This window comes from Pristis pectinata, chromosome 1, assembly GCF_009764475.1.
Source record: "Pristis pectinata isolate sPriPec2 chromosome 1, sPriPec2.1.pri, whole genome shotgun sequence".
Lineage (NCBI taxonomy): Eukaryota > Metazoa > Chordata > Chondrichthyes > Rhinopristiformes > Pristidae > Pristis > Pristis pectinata.
In genome coordinates this window covers 124,880,688-124,898,674 of record NC_067405.1, presented here as the reverse complement: position 1 = coordinate 124,898,674, position 17,987 = coordinate 124,880,688, and the positions used below count along the sequence as shown (strand labels likewise).

The window sequence follows — 17,987 nt, the reverse complement described above, 5'->3', positions numbered from 1 at the left end:
AATACAATAGATACGGGGAAAGAGCAATAAAGTGTTATGTGAGTAGATAAGGAAAACGTGACTTCAGAAAAGCAACCAAGTGTTGATGCTTCAAATTAATAAGACATGCTTAATTGGTCAGTAACATCCATGCACCCATCTGATAAAGGTTATTCAGTATAAGAAATTGCAGCTTACATACAGGTCCTCCTCAGACATGAACATCTGACTTACTGACTGCCCATACAAACAAACAACCACTTGGGAGACTGGCAGGATGGATGGGGAAGAATTTAATCAGCTGCTGCAGGCATCTTCTGCTGAGTGGGAAGGAGAGCACTTCTGTGTGCCTTCTCTCCCCCACCCCGTCCTCAGCTGTAACAATTGGGGACTGGGTCAAGCCAAGCAGAGCTGGGAACACTAAGCAGACTCACTCACTAGCGGCTGCTCTTCCCGCACCTGCTCGCTCTCCCCTCACAGCACTTTCTGTCATCCTCCCCCACACACTGTTTTTGTTCATTTCTGATTTATGAAGAGTTTGCGTTACAAACATTGCTCAGGAATGGAAGCCTATTGTAACCTGGGGACTGCCTGTAATATGAAGTACTAAGTGAACCATGGAAAGGAGATCCACAATAAATGAACAAAAAACTGCAAATGCTGAAATCTGAGAACAAAAACAGAATGCTGGTAGTTGTCAGAAAGTCAGGGAGAATCTGTAGAAAGAGAAACAGAGGTAATGATTCAGGTTAGAGACCTCTTGTCAGAAATGGGGATATCAAGTTAGTTTTCAGTTGCAGAGATGGCGGGAGAGGGATGGGGAGAACAAAAGAAAGATCCCTGTTAGGACGAGACGAAAGGAGTTCACATAGCAGTTAGAAGCACATTATGCCACTTTACGTTATGTGTTGCTAATAGCAGGGCTGTTCGACACACCCAGCAGGCCAGACTATACCAATAGAGAGAGAAAAACTGAGCCAGAAATAACACATGGATGTCTGGTAGAAATGTTCAGTTCTGACATAGACAGGAAGAGCAAGTTACCTTAAGTTGAGGAATTCACTATTGAATCGGTAAAGTTACAATGTACCCAGACAGAAGATTGGGCACTGTTGCTCAAGGTTGCATTAGGCCTCAATTCCCAACATTCCCATTTGTTTTTCTCCCAATTTTCATAGCCTCTGAAATGCCTACCTAGCTTCTTGCTGAACTGTGACTTCCCCTCTATCATAGCCAAGGGAGCTTTTGACCATATCTCATCTACTTGCCACACTTATGCTCTCACTATTCTCCTGGACATAGCAAGAACAGAGTTCCCCTGGTCCTTGCCTTCCACTCCAGCCTTTTCATTCAATCAATCATCCTTTGCAGTTTCTGCCAGCTCCAAGAGGATTCCACCAATAGACACATTTCCCTCCCTCCTTTCAGCATTTTGAAGGAACTGCTCCCTTCTCAACTCTACAGTCTGCTCTTACATGTCCACCAACTATTCCCCATTTTACTGCACTTTCTAAATTTAGATTGAGTGATTGCTTTGTGGAGGACCTGCAATTAGTCTGCATGAGTGACCCTGAGCTTCCATTTGCTTATCAATGTAATTCTCAATCCCACTCCCACACCTCACCTTCCATCTAGGCACGTTGCAGCCTTCTGACTCCATAATCAATTCTCAAGTTCTTATATCAGAACCAACAATTTTTGCCAGTCAGCTGGCAAATCATTCATTTTGGCTTAGTGTTTTTCCCTCTCCATTAGTATAGTTTGACCTAGTCGGCATGTTCCACAACACTACTATTAGGAACAAACAACATAGTGAAGCAGGCATATTGCCTGACTGCCACATTAACCCACTTAGTTCCACCCTATCAGAAATATTGCTTTTTTTCTTCCATTCCCTTCCTCACCTTCTTCACAACTGAAAATTAACTCTTCTCTCTTCCCAGTTTTGTCAAAGGATCTCTGCCCAAGACATTAACTCTTTCCTTTCCTCTTTCCAAAGACACAGCTTGATCTGACAAGCATTTCCAGCATTTTCTGTTTTGATTAAAAGGAGATCCACATGTTATGGTAGCACACAACATTAACAAAATAGTAAGAATCCTTTTTAAAATGAAATTTCAGAGTAGTTATTTGGTGGTGGTACAAGATGCGGCCTTTTATAGTTTTAAAAAAGTCATGTTATGAGAGAATGCAATTTATAAGTCTTCATCTCACATACCAAAGACATTCTTGACAATGTGCTCCTTCGGACTGGACTCACTGAAGCAGCCTGAGCTTGTCTGAAATTGAAAAGCAAATGACGGCAGATCATTCTCCCCACTAAAATGAAAGATATTAAACTTGTACTTTTCATGATATTTAGTAGATATTTTAAACACAAGAATAATGAGAACAGATAAAATATTGAGGGAGAAAGATAACGTAACTATGCATATTGGAATGCTGCTAAACTAAATAGCCTTTGAGTTTTCACTCACAACTTTCAACATACTCAATTGCCCAATGTTAGAATATGCTTATATTCTTAATCAAAATTTAAAACCAAACTATTTGCTTCAAATAAATCTTAGAACACTGTACAGCCATTAAATATTCAGATACAAGATGTAAACTGGAGCTAAAACGGATGCAAATCAGAAAAAGAAACCAGAGCTTGGGAAAAAGGCAAAGAGAAAAATCACAGGAGAAAAGGGCAATGACAGCAATAATTATGGCAATATAAAATTAGTTTAGAAAAGCAACCTAATGCTGTTGTTGCAAATTTAAAAGAATGAAATGGGCTTAACAGGACAGTAATATCCGTGCACCTACCTGATAAAAGTTACTTAAAATAAGCAATTGGAGCTCATAATAAAAAAAGTAAGTGAATTTCAAGACCTCAGATCAGTGAATAAAGGCCCAAACTGCCCATCCTTTTGACAGGCATAATCTCATCCCTGTATCGTTCTTGTATATATTGCACCCTCTTCGATGCGTCCCTGTATACAAATTAATATCTGCTGTGCTATCGGTAAACTGGTACAAAACGTAATCAAACTGACTAATGGAATGCTGACCTTTATTCCAAAATGCACACAAATAACAAAGATATTGATTTCAATCCCCATTCTGTGTCATATTAACTAATCACAGCTGGAAGTGTGAAAGGGTATTCAAAATGACCACAGTGCACAGTCTTAGAGAGAAGCTATAGCTTCAATTCCCCATTGCCATGCCTCATGGTAAATAAACAATGCAAATAAACAATTGGGACACAACATGAGTCTTACAAGTTTGTTTATATTTATCAATATCTGTGAAATCTGGGCAGCTTTACAGGCAAGGTCAAAGAATTAACATCTTCAGGAAAGAAGGGGAAAAGTGCAAGATCAAATTAAGACTTCTAAACACTATTTCCTTTAATGTTTACAAGACTATCAAACTGAGACATATAAAAAAAATTATAAATGTTGGAAATGTGAAATAAAACAGAAAATTCTAGAAACTCTCAGCAGCTTGGGCAACATTTCAGGTTAAAGACCATTCATTAGAACTTGAGCTAAGCTCAATCTTTCCAGCATTCAGTGCTCTTGTATCAAAATAGTAAATTATTCAGCTTTTCTCCCCCTCCTTATTTTAAGAGCTTGATAAATAGATTTATAATCAAACAAACCAGACTTTACATTAACAAGTAGAAATTCTACAGAAAAAAAAAACTCATCTCATAGAAATAACAAACCTTTCCAAAAAATGACAGGTCAAGTAAAAATAAGCTGGATCACCCTATGTTAGAGAGAAAAGGGCAGAAAGTGAAAGGAAAAGGGAAAAGCAAAAGCTTCCTAATTTGTGCACAAGTCTCTAAAAGTAGGGAAAAACAAATTCCTTAGAACTATTTTGTTTTCATTTTCATGTGCTTCATTACAAATTACACCACCAAAAAGGAACGCAATCCCAATTCAATAGATACCATACTTACAAGTTACAGTTTTTATTCAGACTGTAAAACTTGCGTCGTGCAGCACACATTCGCCAAACATATTTAGATGTCTCCATATCTTCCTGTAGAAATAGAATTTAAAACAATAACAGCTTTTTAAGCTATTTTTAAGTCATCACAGAAAACTGCATATTTAAGCAAAGTAAATTAAACATAACTTGTGTGAATATAATTAAGAGTACATATGCACAAATAGTTTTATACAGTAAAGCTTCCTGATCCAAGTTCTCACCAGAGCATCCTCACAAAGTAAGTTCATCCTGCACAATGATTAGTGGTGAGTCCAGGCAGCCAGAGTCAATTTATTTTGATTTGCATGTCAAAAATTAATATGCCTTTAAAGTTAATCCTAGTAACAAATTAATTGACAGCCCTAAATAACATTAAAAAGGTATATCTGAAAATAGTTAGCTTGCTTCTTAAACGAGATTAATAGAAATGAAACATACAAACATACAACATTGGACCACAACTCAGCATGAACTACCTTCAGGCATAAGAAAAGGAGATGGGTCAGTATAATTATCTGCTATGTAATAGCATATTCACATCAACTGAATAGTTTCAGAACACTCACAGTTTGGAACTGGATGGTCTCTTCTTTGTTTACCAATTCTAATGCAAAGGAGGACTTGTTGTGAGACATATTGGATATGTCATTCCATCTAAAAAAGAAAGATAATTTCCTTATGCAGCAATTTCTACCACATCTGAAAGAATTTATAATAAACTTCTGGATAAATTTGCAATTCTTTTTCTGCAACTGCCATTTTATAGATGGTGTACAGTGCTGCCAGAGTATGCTGACTGCAAAACAAGTGACTGCTTAGTGTAGTGGTGAATGGGGCAGGCATCTCAGTTTTAGGTCAATCCAGTGATGCTCCTGGGAAGCTCTTCTACATGACTCACTGAAGCACAGCTGAGGGGATATGTTGGCCGTGAGGTCGAAGATCATGCCAGAATACAATTCTGCCGTTGTTGAAAACCAACAGCAGTTATGAAGCTTCCTGACTCAAGTATTTCTGACATCTTCAACTTTTATTTTAGATTTCCAGCATCTGCAATATGTTGCTTGTGGACCAACAATGCCTCAGATGTCCAGTTTTCATATGTTAAAAATCAATGCCTATTATCAGTGCTACACAACATGAAGAAACGTGTTCTCAATCTCCAGTCGCAACTTCATTTCTATAAAGCCCATGTGGTAGTCACTCCATCATAGACAGACAGATACAGACAAGGAGGCTGATGAGGAGAAAATCAAGTAGTGTTTTTCCCCTCACTACCTGCAAAATGATAAAGACTGGCAGCCAACTCCTTCAGGGCTCCTGAAATAAAAACAGAAAATGTAGGACACACTCAGGTCAGGCAGCATCTGTGGAAAGAGAAACAAAGTTAACATTTCAGGTGAAATACCCTTCATCAAAACAACCTATTGGTATAATAGTTGTCATTAAGGGTAACATATGTTTTATTCCTATTAACTGAATGTAAGTTACCTCACTGCCATGGCAGGATTTGAAGATGCACCTCCAGATTAGACAAGGCCTCTAGGTTATTAGTTTAACAAAATCTTTACTGTTACCACGTAGAGGTGCAAAAGGATTTAGGTGTCTACATCCATGTACACAAATCAGTAGACTTCACTAATACATAAAGAAGAAAATAATAAAGGACAACAAGGTATTAGCATTTTATCTCAAACAAATTGGAACACAAAGCACAGAACCTCGATCAGAAATGATCTTAGTATTGATCTCAAATGATGAACTTTGAAAGGAGCTATCAACCCTGGAAAGTCTTCAGTTTAGATTCACCACAGAAACTGAGAATGGGTAAAGCAAGAAGGTCATTCAGCCCATCAAATCCATACCAGGAACATTATGCCAATATTCAAATTGCACAAGGGTTTCATTGCACCAAATACTTGAGTGCCCATGATTGCAGAATGTTAACAGGAGGTAAAAATTCAATGTCATTAAAGGGAATATCAAATGATGATTAAATAATTAAGGACTTTTTGCTTTATTTTCAAATGTTCATGGGTTTTTGTAGGTAATTATGATTACTACAGTCAACTTTTTTACCTTCTGGTTTCATATTAGTAATAAAGGGTTTACCAAAGGGATGTTTTAGGAGGAAGACTAGAGAGATATCAAGGAGTTCAGTCTGCATCAGAAGGGTTCTATGACTACCTTGTAGTATCCAGATTCCAAGTCAGTCTTTTTGCCAGAAGGCTACAGGCACTTAAAGATCAGAGCAGAGTACTTTGTAAAGGATATAAAAGGTGCACTGGTCCATTGGAATCCTTCTTGTAAACTGCACCACCATCACAACCAGTATATCCTCCCTATAAGCATGTTGCCCAGAAACAAAAAAGTACTCCCATGTGGTGTTTTACAACTTTAGCACAACTTCTCTCTCTTATCTTTAAATTTATTTATTTATTTAATTAATTAATTTTATTTACAGCGTGGTAACAGGCCCTTTCGGCCCAACGAGTCCACGCCGCCCATTTCAAACCCCCAAATTAACCTACCCGTACGTCTTTCGAATGTGGGAGGAAACTGGAGCACCTGGAGGAAACCCACGCAGTCACGGAAGAACGTACAAACTCCTTACAGACAGTGACGGGAATCGAACCCCGATCGCTGGCGCTGTAGTAGCATCGCGCTAACCGCTATGCTACTTCTGAATACAAATCATTGTCATTGTAATTTTTGTTGTATCCACCCATTGCATTTCAATATGGACAGACCTCTGTTATTTTCGTAGTTTTCAAAAGTATTCTGATCTATCCTTTTTAGGTCCAAAGTGGATAACCTCATTTGCCACACCTTTTCCCTCACAATTTTGTCTTCAGTAAATCCTATCTTGCAATTTAATTATTAATATAGTGAGCATGGGATGCCACAAGTCACATTGTGTCATTTACTTTCCTATTATCTCTATTCTTTGTCACCTTCTGCTTAGTCAATGGCCTTAATTACATCAATAACTTGCCCTCAATTTTATGTATCAATTTTAAGCAAACAGCTAAAGAAAAGCTTTACAAATGCCTTTGAGAGCCATATAATAACCATTGACATTTGTTTGTCTAGTACTTGTCATTTTTTGCAGCTCTACTTCCACAATCAGATTACTGGAATAGTCCTACATTTATTAAATGGCCTCACGTGCACATAAAAACTTAATTTTACATTTCTGCATCAGCCTCTCTCTCTTCAGGAGAAAGCACATACTGGAAGAGATGCTTCTGAAACTTTCTAAAAAGGATACCAGAACCTTCTGCTCATTCCTTTTATTGCGACCCTTTAAATTTAACCAGTCCACAATTAATTACTCCAACCTGAGTACTCCCTGCAGCTGCCTAAATCTACACTTGGAAGTTATTGGACTAACTTGTGGAAATCAAGTTCCATTGACACATTAACAACAGTTCTTATTTAAAATAGCCTACTACATTTTATTCTCCAAGGGTATGAGGATTCCCTTTCAAATTGGATTTTCAAGAAACATCTAGGTACAATGCACCACAAGAAGTCTGTTGCTAGTACCTTGGTTGTAAATGCGAACTTTACCTAATGCACAAGGCTGCCAAATCAGCAGCTTCTGGAACACTGAAGAACTGCACATCCTAAAATAGTAGTTCAGATGGTAATACAAATGTTCTGCTAGAATCAAGTACAGCCACACTTTAAATTAGCAGATTTGTTGGTAAATTTGCAGTCAATAATTTTAGCATTAACCCAATTAAGAAATGCCACTCAAACCAAGTATTGAGTTTTATTTTAATTTGATAGCTTGATGTAGCAAATTTGTCAATAAATCCTACTATGCACTGTGGTAAGCCTTACTTGAAAACAGAGGGAAGTCTGCCATTTTTGTGCTTCATGAAGATGCCTTCCAAACATGTGCCTATTAATAGATCATTTCCTTGGCTGTCCTACAAACATTAAAAAAAGGGAGAAATCAGAAGAATACATGACAGAGACGTACCATTTACATTTCACGTGATTAAAGCACAACCCTATCAGCAATGTGGGGAAAGGAATAAAATGATAGTCTTCCAACTGGGTATTTTGTGACAAGAAGTAGATTCCTTGCTCATTTCCATTTATACACTATAAATTCATTCCTTAGTTTAACATTTTGGTTTATCAAGTCCTCTTCAATAAGGGAAGGGAACCTTGGATGTTGAGAGAGGTGATGAATTTAGTCAAGAAAAAGGAAGCACATGTAAGATTTGGGAAGCTAAAGTCAAACAGAGCCCTTGAGGACTATATAGAAGCTAGAAAAGAACTCAAGAGGGGAATTAGGAGAGCCAGGAGGGACCATGAAAAATCCTTAGCAAGTAGGATTAAAAAAGAATCCTAAGACATTCTATATATACATCAAGAGCAAGAGGATCACCAGAGAGAGAGTAGGACCACTCAAGGATAAAGGAGGGAACATGTGCTTGGAGGCAGAGGATGTGGGAGAGGTCCTAAATGAGTACTTTGCATCAGTATTTACTAAGAAGGCAGCCGTGGAGGATAGGGAGATCAGTGTGGATCATGCTAACATGTTAGGGCATTTTGAGATAAAGGAGGAGGTAGAGTTGGGTATCTTAACATTAAGGTGGATGAGTGCCCAGGGACAGATGGGATATACTCCAGTTTATGAGAGGCAAGAGATGAGATGAGATTTCTGGAGCCTTGACCAAGATCTTCATGTCCTCTCTAGCCATAGGTGAGGTCCCAGAGGACTGGCGAGTAGCTAATGTTGTTCTATTATTCAAGGAAAATAGGGATAATCCTGGAAAATACAGACTGGTGAGTCTCACATTAGTGGTAGGGAAGTTACTGGAGAGGATCTTAGGAATAGGAGTTATGACCATTGGAAAACTATGGCCTAATTAGGGACAGTCAGCCTAGCTTTGTGCAGGACAAGTTGTGTCTTACTAACTTGATTAAGCTTTTCTGAGGAGGTGACAAAGGTGATTGATGAAGATAGAGCTGTGGATGTCGTCTACATGGATCTTAGGAAGGCATTTGAAAAGGTCCCTCATGTGAGGCTGATCTCGAAGATAAAGACACATGGGATCCATGGTGAACTGAATGCAATGCTTTTGGCTTCTCACAGTTCAGTTAAGGCCCCCTGGCAGCTCACTGAGTAGAAATCATTCTATTAGTTAGAACCAAACTTAACATTGCAATTGTCTGAAAGCTAAGATATTTACAAGTAAGCACTTTGACCATTTTATCTTTATTCAAAATGGCTCTTTGAGCTATTTTCACGTGTCTCACTCAATTTTCAATGTTTAATGATATCTTTTAACTGCACGTTAACCCTTTTAGATCGAATTAAAATTATTTAGTCCAATTGCTCATCAGCTTCTCAAACACTCAGCTGTTGCTCAGAGTTCAGACCTCTTCAAGAAATGCTTTTTGGAGATATTGCTGTGTTAATGATGCTTCTAACAAATAATTCATGTAAATTGCTGTTGAGCAAAAATAGAGTTTTCGACAATTGTTTTTATTTAATTACTAGTTGCCCCAATTATACTCTAAATATCTAATTGACTGTTTATAATATCAAACATTTTCTCATTCCAGGTCTTCAAACAAGTAGAGGTGAGAATCAAAGCACACTTTTAGCCCATCAGTTCTGTGCCAGTTCTTTGAGAGTTCTTATGCAAGAGTTTTTGAATTAGTCCTATTCCCTTGCTCTTTCACCTTAACCTTTTTTCTTTTTCAAAAAGTGTGAGGTGATGCATTTTGGGAAGTCAAACCAGCAAAGGAATTGTACTATGAATGGTCGGGCACTAGGGAGTGGAATGGAACAGGGGGACCCAGGAGAACAAGTGCATAGGTCATTGAGGTGGTGAAAGAAGTTTAGCACACTCGCCCTCATCAGTCAGGGCATTGAGTATCGGAGTTGGGATATTATGTTGCAGTTGTGTAAGTCGTTGGTGAGGCCACACTTGGAGTGCTGTGTACAGTTTTCGTCACCTTGTTATACGAATGATGTGGTTAAACTGGAAAGAGTGCAAAAAACATTTACAAGGATGTTGCCAGGCCTAGAGGGCCTGAGTTGTAAGGAGAGGTTGGCCAGGATAGGTCTTTATTCCTTGGAATGTAGGAGAATGAAGGGTGACCTTACAAAAATGTTTAAGATTATGAGAGGCATAGATAAGGTGGACAGTAATAGTCTTTGCCCCAGGGTAGGGGAATCCAAAACCAGGGGCATAGGTTTAGGGTGAGAGGAGAAAGATTTAAAAGGGACCTCAGGGGCAACATTTTCATGCAGAGTATGGTGAGCATTTAGAATGAACTACCAGAGTAAGTGGTTGAGGCAGGTACAATAGTGTCATTTAAGAAGCACTTGGATAGGTACATGAAGGGGTGGGGCTTAGGGGGACATGGGCTGAACACAGGAAATTGGGACTAGCTGGGTGGACATCATGGTCACCATGGACTGTTTGGGCCGAAGGGCCTGTATCAGTGCTGTATTGCTCTAACACTCTAACTGGCCGTTTGGATTCAGAATTGGTTTGCCCATAGAAGATAGACGGTAGTGGTCAATAGGACTTATTCTGGCTGGAGGTCTGTGACCAGTGGTGTTCCGCAGGGATCCCTACTGGGACCTATGCTGTTTGTTATAATAAATATGGGTTAACAAGTTTGCAGACGATACAAAAATTGGTTTGTTGTGGATAATGTAGAAGATTACCAAAGGATACAGCAGGATATAGATCAATTGCAGATATCGGCAGAGAAATGGCAGATGGAGTTTAATCTGGCCAACTGTGAAGTGTTGCACTTTGGGAAATTTACTGTGAAGGGACTGTACACAGTTAATGGCAAGACCCTTAATGTACAAAGGGATCTTGGGGTCCAAGTCCACAGCTTCCTGAAAGTGGATACACAGATTGATTGGGCGATTAAATAAAAGGCATATGGCATGCTTGCCTATATAAAATAATTGAGTTCAAGAGTCAGGAAGTTATGTTGCAGCTTTGTAAAACTCTAGTTAGGTCAAATTTGGAGTATTGCATTCAATTCTGGTTACCCAATTCTAGGAAGGATGTGGAGGCTTTGGAGAAGGTGCAGAAGAGGCTTACCAAGATGCTACCTGGATTAGAGGGCACGTGCTATAAGGAGAGTCTGGACAAACTTGGGTTGTTTTCTCTGGAGCAGCAGACGCTGAGGGGTCTGATGAAGGTTTAAGGTTATGAGATAAATAGACAGTAGACAGCCGGTAACTTTTTCCCAGGATCAAAATGTCAAATACTAGAAGGCATTCATTTAAGGTGAGAGGGTCAAGTTCAAAGGAGATGCACTGGCAAGGGTAGTGGTGCAGGCAAATATTAAATAGGTGTCCAAGAGGCTCTTAGGTAGGCACATGAATATGCAGAGGGATATAGACGTTGTGTAGGCAGAAGGCATTAGTTTAGTGAGGCATTTAAATTACTAGCTTAATGAGTTCGGCACAACATCGTGAGCAGAAGGGCTCATTCCTGTGCTGTACTATTTTATGTTCATATTCCAAAGCCGTTATGATTTGTTTTGATAAGATGAGATTTCTTTATTAGTCACATGTACATCAAAACACACAGTGAAATGCATCTTTTGCGTAGAGTGTTCTGGGGGCAGCCTGCAAGTGTCGCCATGCTTCCGACGCCAACACAGCATGCCCACAACTTCCTAACCTGTACATCTTCAGAATGTGGGAGGAAACTGGAGCACCTGGAGGAAACCCACGCAGCCTCGGGGAGAATGTACAAACTCCTTACAGACAGTGGCCGGAATTGAACCCAGGCCGCAGGCGTGTAACACCATTACACTAACCGCTACACTACCGTGCTGTGCTGACATGTAGAAAATCTAGTCAATGCTGTCAGTTAAAGAAATAAAATTAGGATGTCTTTGGGAGCTGCAAGCAATTTCTGATTTAAAATTTGTTGAAATAAACTGGATTTCTTGTTTTACCCAATTTACTTTCAATGTCATAAAAAGAGACAAAAAGCAAATGATGGTTGGACTTTTAGTAGCTGTTACGTGAGCAAAGGAAAACACTGGGCATAAATAATTCTTGTGGTTCCCTTGTAATCTCAAAAATCTTGTTGAATTCAATGATAAGAGACAAAATGAAATCCACAGGCCAGTGGCTCATACAAATCCCCAGCGCTTTTTGTTTTAAAAAGCTATCAATTACGAGAAGTGTCAATCTTTGACAATTTAAAGCTTATGATCTTGTGTATGAATTATTATAGAGCTGTCCATTTTCAGTACAATTTTTCCAAATAAATCTAGATATGTAGTTTTAAGACACAGTAATTTTAACAGCTTATCTTTCTGCCTCCTGAGAAGATGGGTGAAAGTTGGTGCAGTCCATACACCTAGTAAGCAATTGGCATGAATCATTAGTCTTGTACTAACTCTTGCAAATTAGCACATGCAGATGCAGTGGAGATTACCAGTTTATGAAAAGTGAAATTAATCCAAGTATATACTGTAAATTTACTCTGTGGATCAAAGTAATAGAAAAGGGTTAATTTGCAGGAGAGAAGACAAAGTATTATCCTTCCTTCTAGCTACACCAATATTAGGAGCAATCCATTTCCAAGCCATTCATACTGCTTTTGTAAGCACAGAGTTCCTACTTTGCTTCATTTAGACAGATGTTTAATACAAAATATTTTCAATTAATTTAGATGAAGTAGTGATAGTGTTTGCTGGAAAATCCAGAATTTATTGTCCCTCCCAAATGGTATTGGCAGGTGATGACGAGCTACTTTTGAAGTGCCCAAGTCTATATGGTGCTATTTGGGAATGCATTCCAAGATTCTTTAAAAATATTAGTTAAGACTTCCGTATATTCTTGCAATGTTCTTGCTATAAACACGTATATATGTATATTGCTCCTGGTTTAAAAATGCAAATTTTACATTTTTTTAAAAATATACATATACCTTGGCTGTATAGTTTTCATGGCCATAGCCTTCCATTTTCACTACCTCCTGAAGATAAAGCAATTCTGCCTCAGAGGGAGTAAGACCCCTAAATATAAAGCAGAGTAGAAATAAATACACAAAGAATTAATAAACTTTTGTTCAGTGCACTATCAGTAAGTGGAATTTCAGAAGTAAAATGCAGATTAATAATGGAAACAATTCACAAGGCTCATATCACTCCATAATTTTTTTTAAACTTGATTTACAATTATTTCCTTTTGCTAGCATCTCATTCATTGGCCCTTGCAATTTCCATTCTTATTGTAGAGTTAAACCCTATAATGTATCCCTAAGTTTAAATAATGTCACTTCAGTGGTGTGCTCATACAATAATACTCCAACTAATTTATTTTTCTGTTTTTTTTGTTACAACGGTAACTAAGGCAGTTGATGATCTAATCTCAGGCATTAGCAAAGCTGCTCCGAATCCATTTGTTTGATGTGTACAAATACAACTTGAATGACTTCATTTCATTCCAATTATTCCCCAGTTTTCAGTAAGAGATCTCTGGTTTCAGATGAGTTCAGTATACTTGCTGCATTAGTGACCAGGTACATAATCACAACATTCTATGGAGACCTTCAGTGGTCCATGAGAGGAAAAGATAAATACAAAATACTTAAAAACTTAACCTGAATTTCTGATATAGTGAAGCAACTTTCTGTGTTGCATCTTGTAGCATTCGCTCATCTTGAATCCAATTCTTTGGGAAGCAGAGTCAAGGTAAAAAAACAAAATAACAATCTATTAAGAAAATTGTACTATATAACCACTTGTATTTTTTGATGTAACATATTATCTTACTTTCATTCCATTATGATAAAGGTGGAAAAAAAATCATATCCGTATTCTAGTTTACGTATTCCCTTTACTGATTTAAGTGATAAAGCTATAGTTGTTTTGAATAACTTCAATCTTCTTTTCATTGAAATATTCATCAACCTCACACAAACACTTAAGGATAGTCAAGAGTGCACGGAGAAACTATTTCTGTTCTGATATCTAAACTTATTCTTTAAAATAAACCATTATTTTCATTTAAAAGTTTCTCCAAGTATATAGCAAATGAACTTACAACTGGAAAAAGATCACACTTGTACAGGAAATCTTGGGATTCATACTGGTCATAGTCTCCAAAATCAGCTGAAGAAAAACAGAGGAATCAAATTACACAGAAAACAAAACACACCAAAAACCCGATACTTGGGAGTGTGTACTTATAGCCAAGGATGTTAAATCCATTAAAAAAAATCAGTGAAAATATTAAGATTGGAACAAAGACTTGGTATAACTGTAAAACTTCTGGGATTACACTTTACTCAGAGCTCTATTAATGCAAGCAACAAAAAGGTTTAACTAAAATCAAGTAATTCTTCGTAACAAAATATGGTTATATTATTGAAAACAAAAGAACAGAAGTAATACTTTAGATTGACAAATGAACAGGTAATTTATTAAATAGTGCCAAACTTTCAAAAATAAGCCAAGCTGTTAAGCACTTCTTTTTGGTTTTTGCAAACTTTGAAAGGGCGAAAAGGTGTTGCAGGAAACCAGAAAAAAAAAATCAGCACGATAACTTTTGCACAAGTGAAAATGTTTCAGATGCACAAATGGACCCAAAATTTCCAGAACATCAGTATTTATTTTAAATCAATTTACAAGAATGACACTCATCTAACTTCTTAGAAATCTATTGTATTATAACTAAGAATGAGATGTTTGAGCCAGTGAAAGTGCAGCCAATTATTTAAGTGGTTCCCAGACTACAAATTATTGACAGAAATTCAGAAGCTCAATTCAAGAGTCCAGTTCAAATCTGTGCAAATATTTACACTGACTCGGTGTGCATGAAATGGATCAGATACATTAATTTTTTAAAACTTTTTAAAAATTTTATTGATACAGCATGGTAACAGGCCCTTCCGGCCCAACGAGCCCGCGCCGCCCAATTACACCCATGTTAACCTACTAACCTGTACGTCTTTGGAATGTGGGAGGAAACTGGAGCACCCAGAGGAAACCCACACAGTCACAGGGAGAACATACAAACTCCTTACAAACAGTGGCAGGAATTGAACCCCGGTCACTGGCGCTGTAATAGCGTTATGCTAACCGCTACACTACCGTGCTGCCCATAATTTTGATGAGTTGAGATAACAAACTTTGAGTCCCTGGCAGAGTTAGCTACACAAATGAATGTCAATATGAGGTGAGTGAATCCCAGATGCAATAAAGTGATTTTCATTTACAACAAAAAAAATCACTCAAACTTACAAATTTATGGGTACGATGTCAATATTTACAGTATGTAAATATGCAAACTAATTTAAAATAAGTTAGATCCAAATCAATTAGAGAACAAAATATATTTGTTCATCCGTGCAATACTTAACGCAAGACAAATTGCCATTTTAAGCTTTCACATTATAACTTTACGAGTCACTCAGCAGAACAATAAGAATGTCACACAGTCTACCTAATATTCTGAGAAACTGGAGTAAATATCATGTGCACGTAACACTTAAGACTGCAGGTCTATCCTTATTTATTCAAGTAACATTCAGAACAATTACCGTCTCTGGAAAGACTATTTTCCTAATTATTGTCTAATACCCAAAATCCAAAAAGATATCAAAACTGAAAAGCAGAGAAAAACAACTGAAGATGCTGAAAATCCAAAACAAAAGCAAAAGATATCCTCAGCAGGTCAGTCAGCACCTGTGGAGAAAGAAACAGATTTAACATTTCAGGTCAATGACCCCTCATCAGAATCGGAAAGTTTTCTTCGACCTGAAACATTAGCTCCGTTTCTCTTCCCACAGATATGGCATGTCCCGCTGAGTATTTCCAGCATTTAATTTTTTTGTTTTAGATTTCCAGCATTGGCAGGTTTTTGATTTTTTTTTAAATTCAATTTGGATTCATCAGCTGAGAAGTGGTGTGTGACAACCCAAAAGGTTTCCTTGTTTGACCTAATGCCACAAGGCTATAAGGGGCATGAAATTGATGTTGACACCCAGTACGGCGATATCCTCCTCCCAGAATACCACCACAAAGCCTTCTCTGGTAGGTCTGTCCTGCCAGTGGGACAGGTTGCATCCAGGGACTGTGATGGAGGAGTCTGGCACATCATGTACAGGCTATGATTCTGTGAGTACAACTACGTCAGGCTGTTGCTTGACACATCTGAGGGATATTTTCTCAATTAAGACAAAATCATGTTCATGAGTAGAACTCTGAAATTGATTGGCCTGGAAGCAACTTTGCAAGGTCTGAATTCAGTGCACAGATTGATACCCAGTGCTGTACTTTAAATATAGAAATGAAGTTCACCTTATAAGAATGTTATTGCCAAATGCAGTTGTGAAAAATTAAGAACAAAGTTACATTCTTGGGTAAATGTCAGGTGATGAACGATCAAGAGATACCATGGATATGATCAAGTGGGTAAAGGTGAAACAGTGAGAGTAACCATTGGAAAGAGTTGTAGAGAATCAAGGGCAGGAAGCATAAAATGCCATGTAAAGATCATAGCAATGATTATTTGTGCTTTAATTTGTGTTATGGCAGGGGTGAAGAAATAGAAAGTTTTTGAAATCCAATAAAATGTTCGAAAATAGAGGAAAGGGGCTGGGAGTTGGGCAGTGGCTTACCAGAGGAGAGGGGTCAACAGTGTTTTGTTTTGGCTGGTAGAGATGGGGACTGTGTAGCTTCCTTCCAAAATTTCCAAGAAGACACCACTTACAATGTTGTCAATGGGGAGGAACGGCAAGGAGTTTAACTACATTAAACTTTGTCCATATATGTACCTTCTCGTTTACTTAGCCAAAATATCAAAAGAAAACCAGAATGGTTGGGCATTTATCCACAAAAATACTTGCCATGACTTCTGAATCAATGAAACATCTAACTTTTTCTTACCTTGTACAGCTAAACCAGCAAGCTGAATTCCTTGTTCTAATGTGCAAGGTATGCGACCTTCTAAAATATCTTTCTTCAATTGAAGATAATACTGGTATCTACAGAAAGAAATTGTAATATTTCACTTAATAACCTCCCACAAAATTGTTTTTCCCAATTACAGCAGGTGTTAAAACATTTCTTCTCACTACCCTAATGATGCTATGGCCAATTATCCTAAACACAGTTGAGATCATGCAACTCAAAAAGAACAGAATGTAAACCTAGGCCTTATGTAATTTTAACAATATCAAGATGTAGGCTTAATTTCAAGAGCATAATATTATGGCAGATTTGGTTCCAAATGCATTGGTAACATGGATAGGTAACATTAGCATGACATTCAAAATTAAATATTCTTTATATAATATTACAGCATAATAGTTCAGGCTACGCCAGCTCCTCAGTCCCATTCACCCACAAACATGGCTTTGCAAGTTATTCTCTCATTTATCCATATAATTTCCTTCACAATACAGAATGTACAATGTAGCTGAAATCACTACCTTGTAACCATCCTAATAAAACTTTTATATAACATTCTAGAGAAAACAAAACTGTTTAATTATATCCAGACAAATTATTCCATTTTGAATTTTGAACCTGCAAATATTCTAAACAATGCATTGAATTTCCTATTGAATAATTAAATAAAGGTCAAGAGATAATCAATATCAATTGTTAAAGTGTCAATTGAACTTCAGTCTGACAATTTCTGAGTAAACAAGTTTACTTTCTTTGAGGCACTTTCTTCAAGCAGCATCTAGAGCAGAGCCTTAAAGGTGGCATACCTTGTAATCTCCTGTTGGAGCTGAATAATAGTTGGCACGTAGAATACAACACCAAAGTAAACTGTAGGTTCAATGGCATATTTATCTAGCTGCTTTTTGATAGGCTTTTCGAGATCTATCCATCGGGATTGATTCTGCTTATTGCAATACCAAAGACTGAAGTAATTAATCTGTGGAAGAGAAATATCAACACTCAAGCAATGCAACTGGAAGTAAATATTTCATATTATATGAAGTGAAATAAAACACAAAACATTTTCTTCTTGCCAGGTCTGAAGTGCA

General features: G+C 37.6%; 1 protein-coding gene across 1 annotated transcript in view; it reads right to left on the bottom strand.

Annotated features, from left to right (window-relative positions):
- Window positions 1–17,987, bottom strand: part of ptpn21 (protein tyrosine phosphatase non-receptor type 21) — a 56,728-nt gene that overhangs the window by 22,380 nt on the left and 16,361 nt on the right. The window contains exons 4-12 of the mRNA XM_052013617.1: window positions 17,706–17,875; window positions 16,876–16,973; window positions 14,030–14,097; window positions 13,587–13,657; window positions 12,912–12,999; window positions 7,813–7,901; window positions 4,533–4,620; window positions 3,935–4,017; window positions 2,198–2,258 (exon numbers count right to left, since the gene is read on the bottom strand). Coding sequence (XP_051869577.1) covers window positions 2,198–2,258; window positions 3,935–4,017; window positions 4,533–4,620; window positions 7,813–7,901; window positions 12,912–12,999; window positions 13,587–13,657; window positions 14,030–14,097; window positions 16,876–16,973; window positions 17,706–17,875 — 816 coding nt within the window. The remainder of the gene's footprint in view (window positions 1–2,197; window positions 2,259–3,934; window positions 4,018–4,532; window positions 4,621–7,812; window positions 7,902–12,911; window positions 13,000–13,586; window positions 13,658–14,029; window positions 14,098–16,875; window positions 16,974–17,705; window positions 17,876–17,987) is intronic.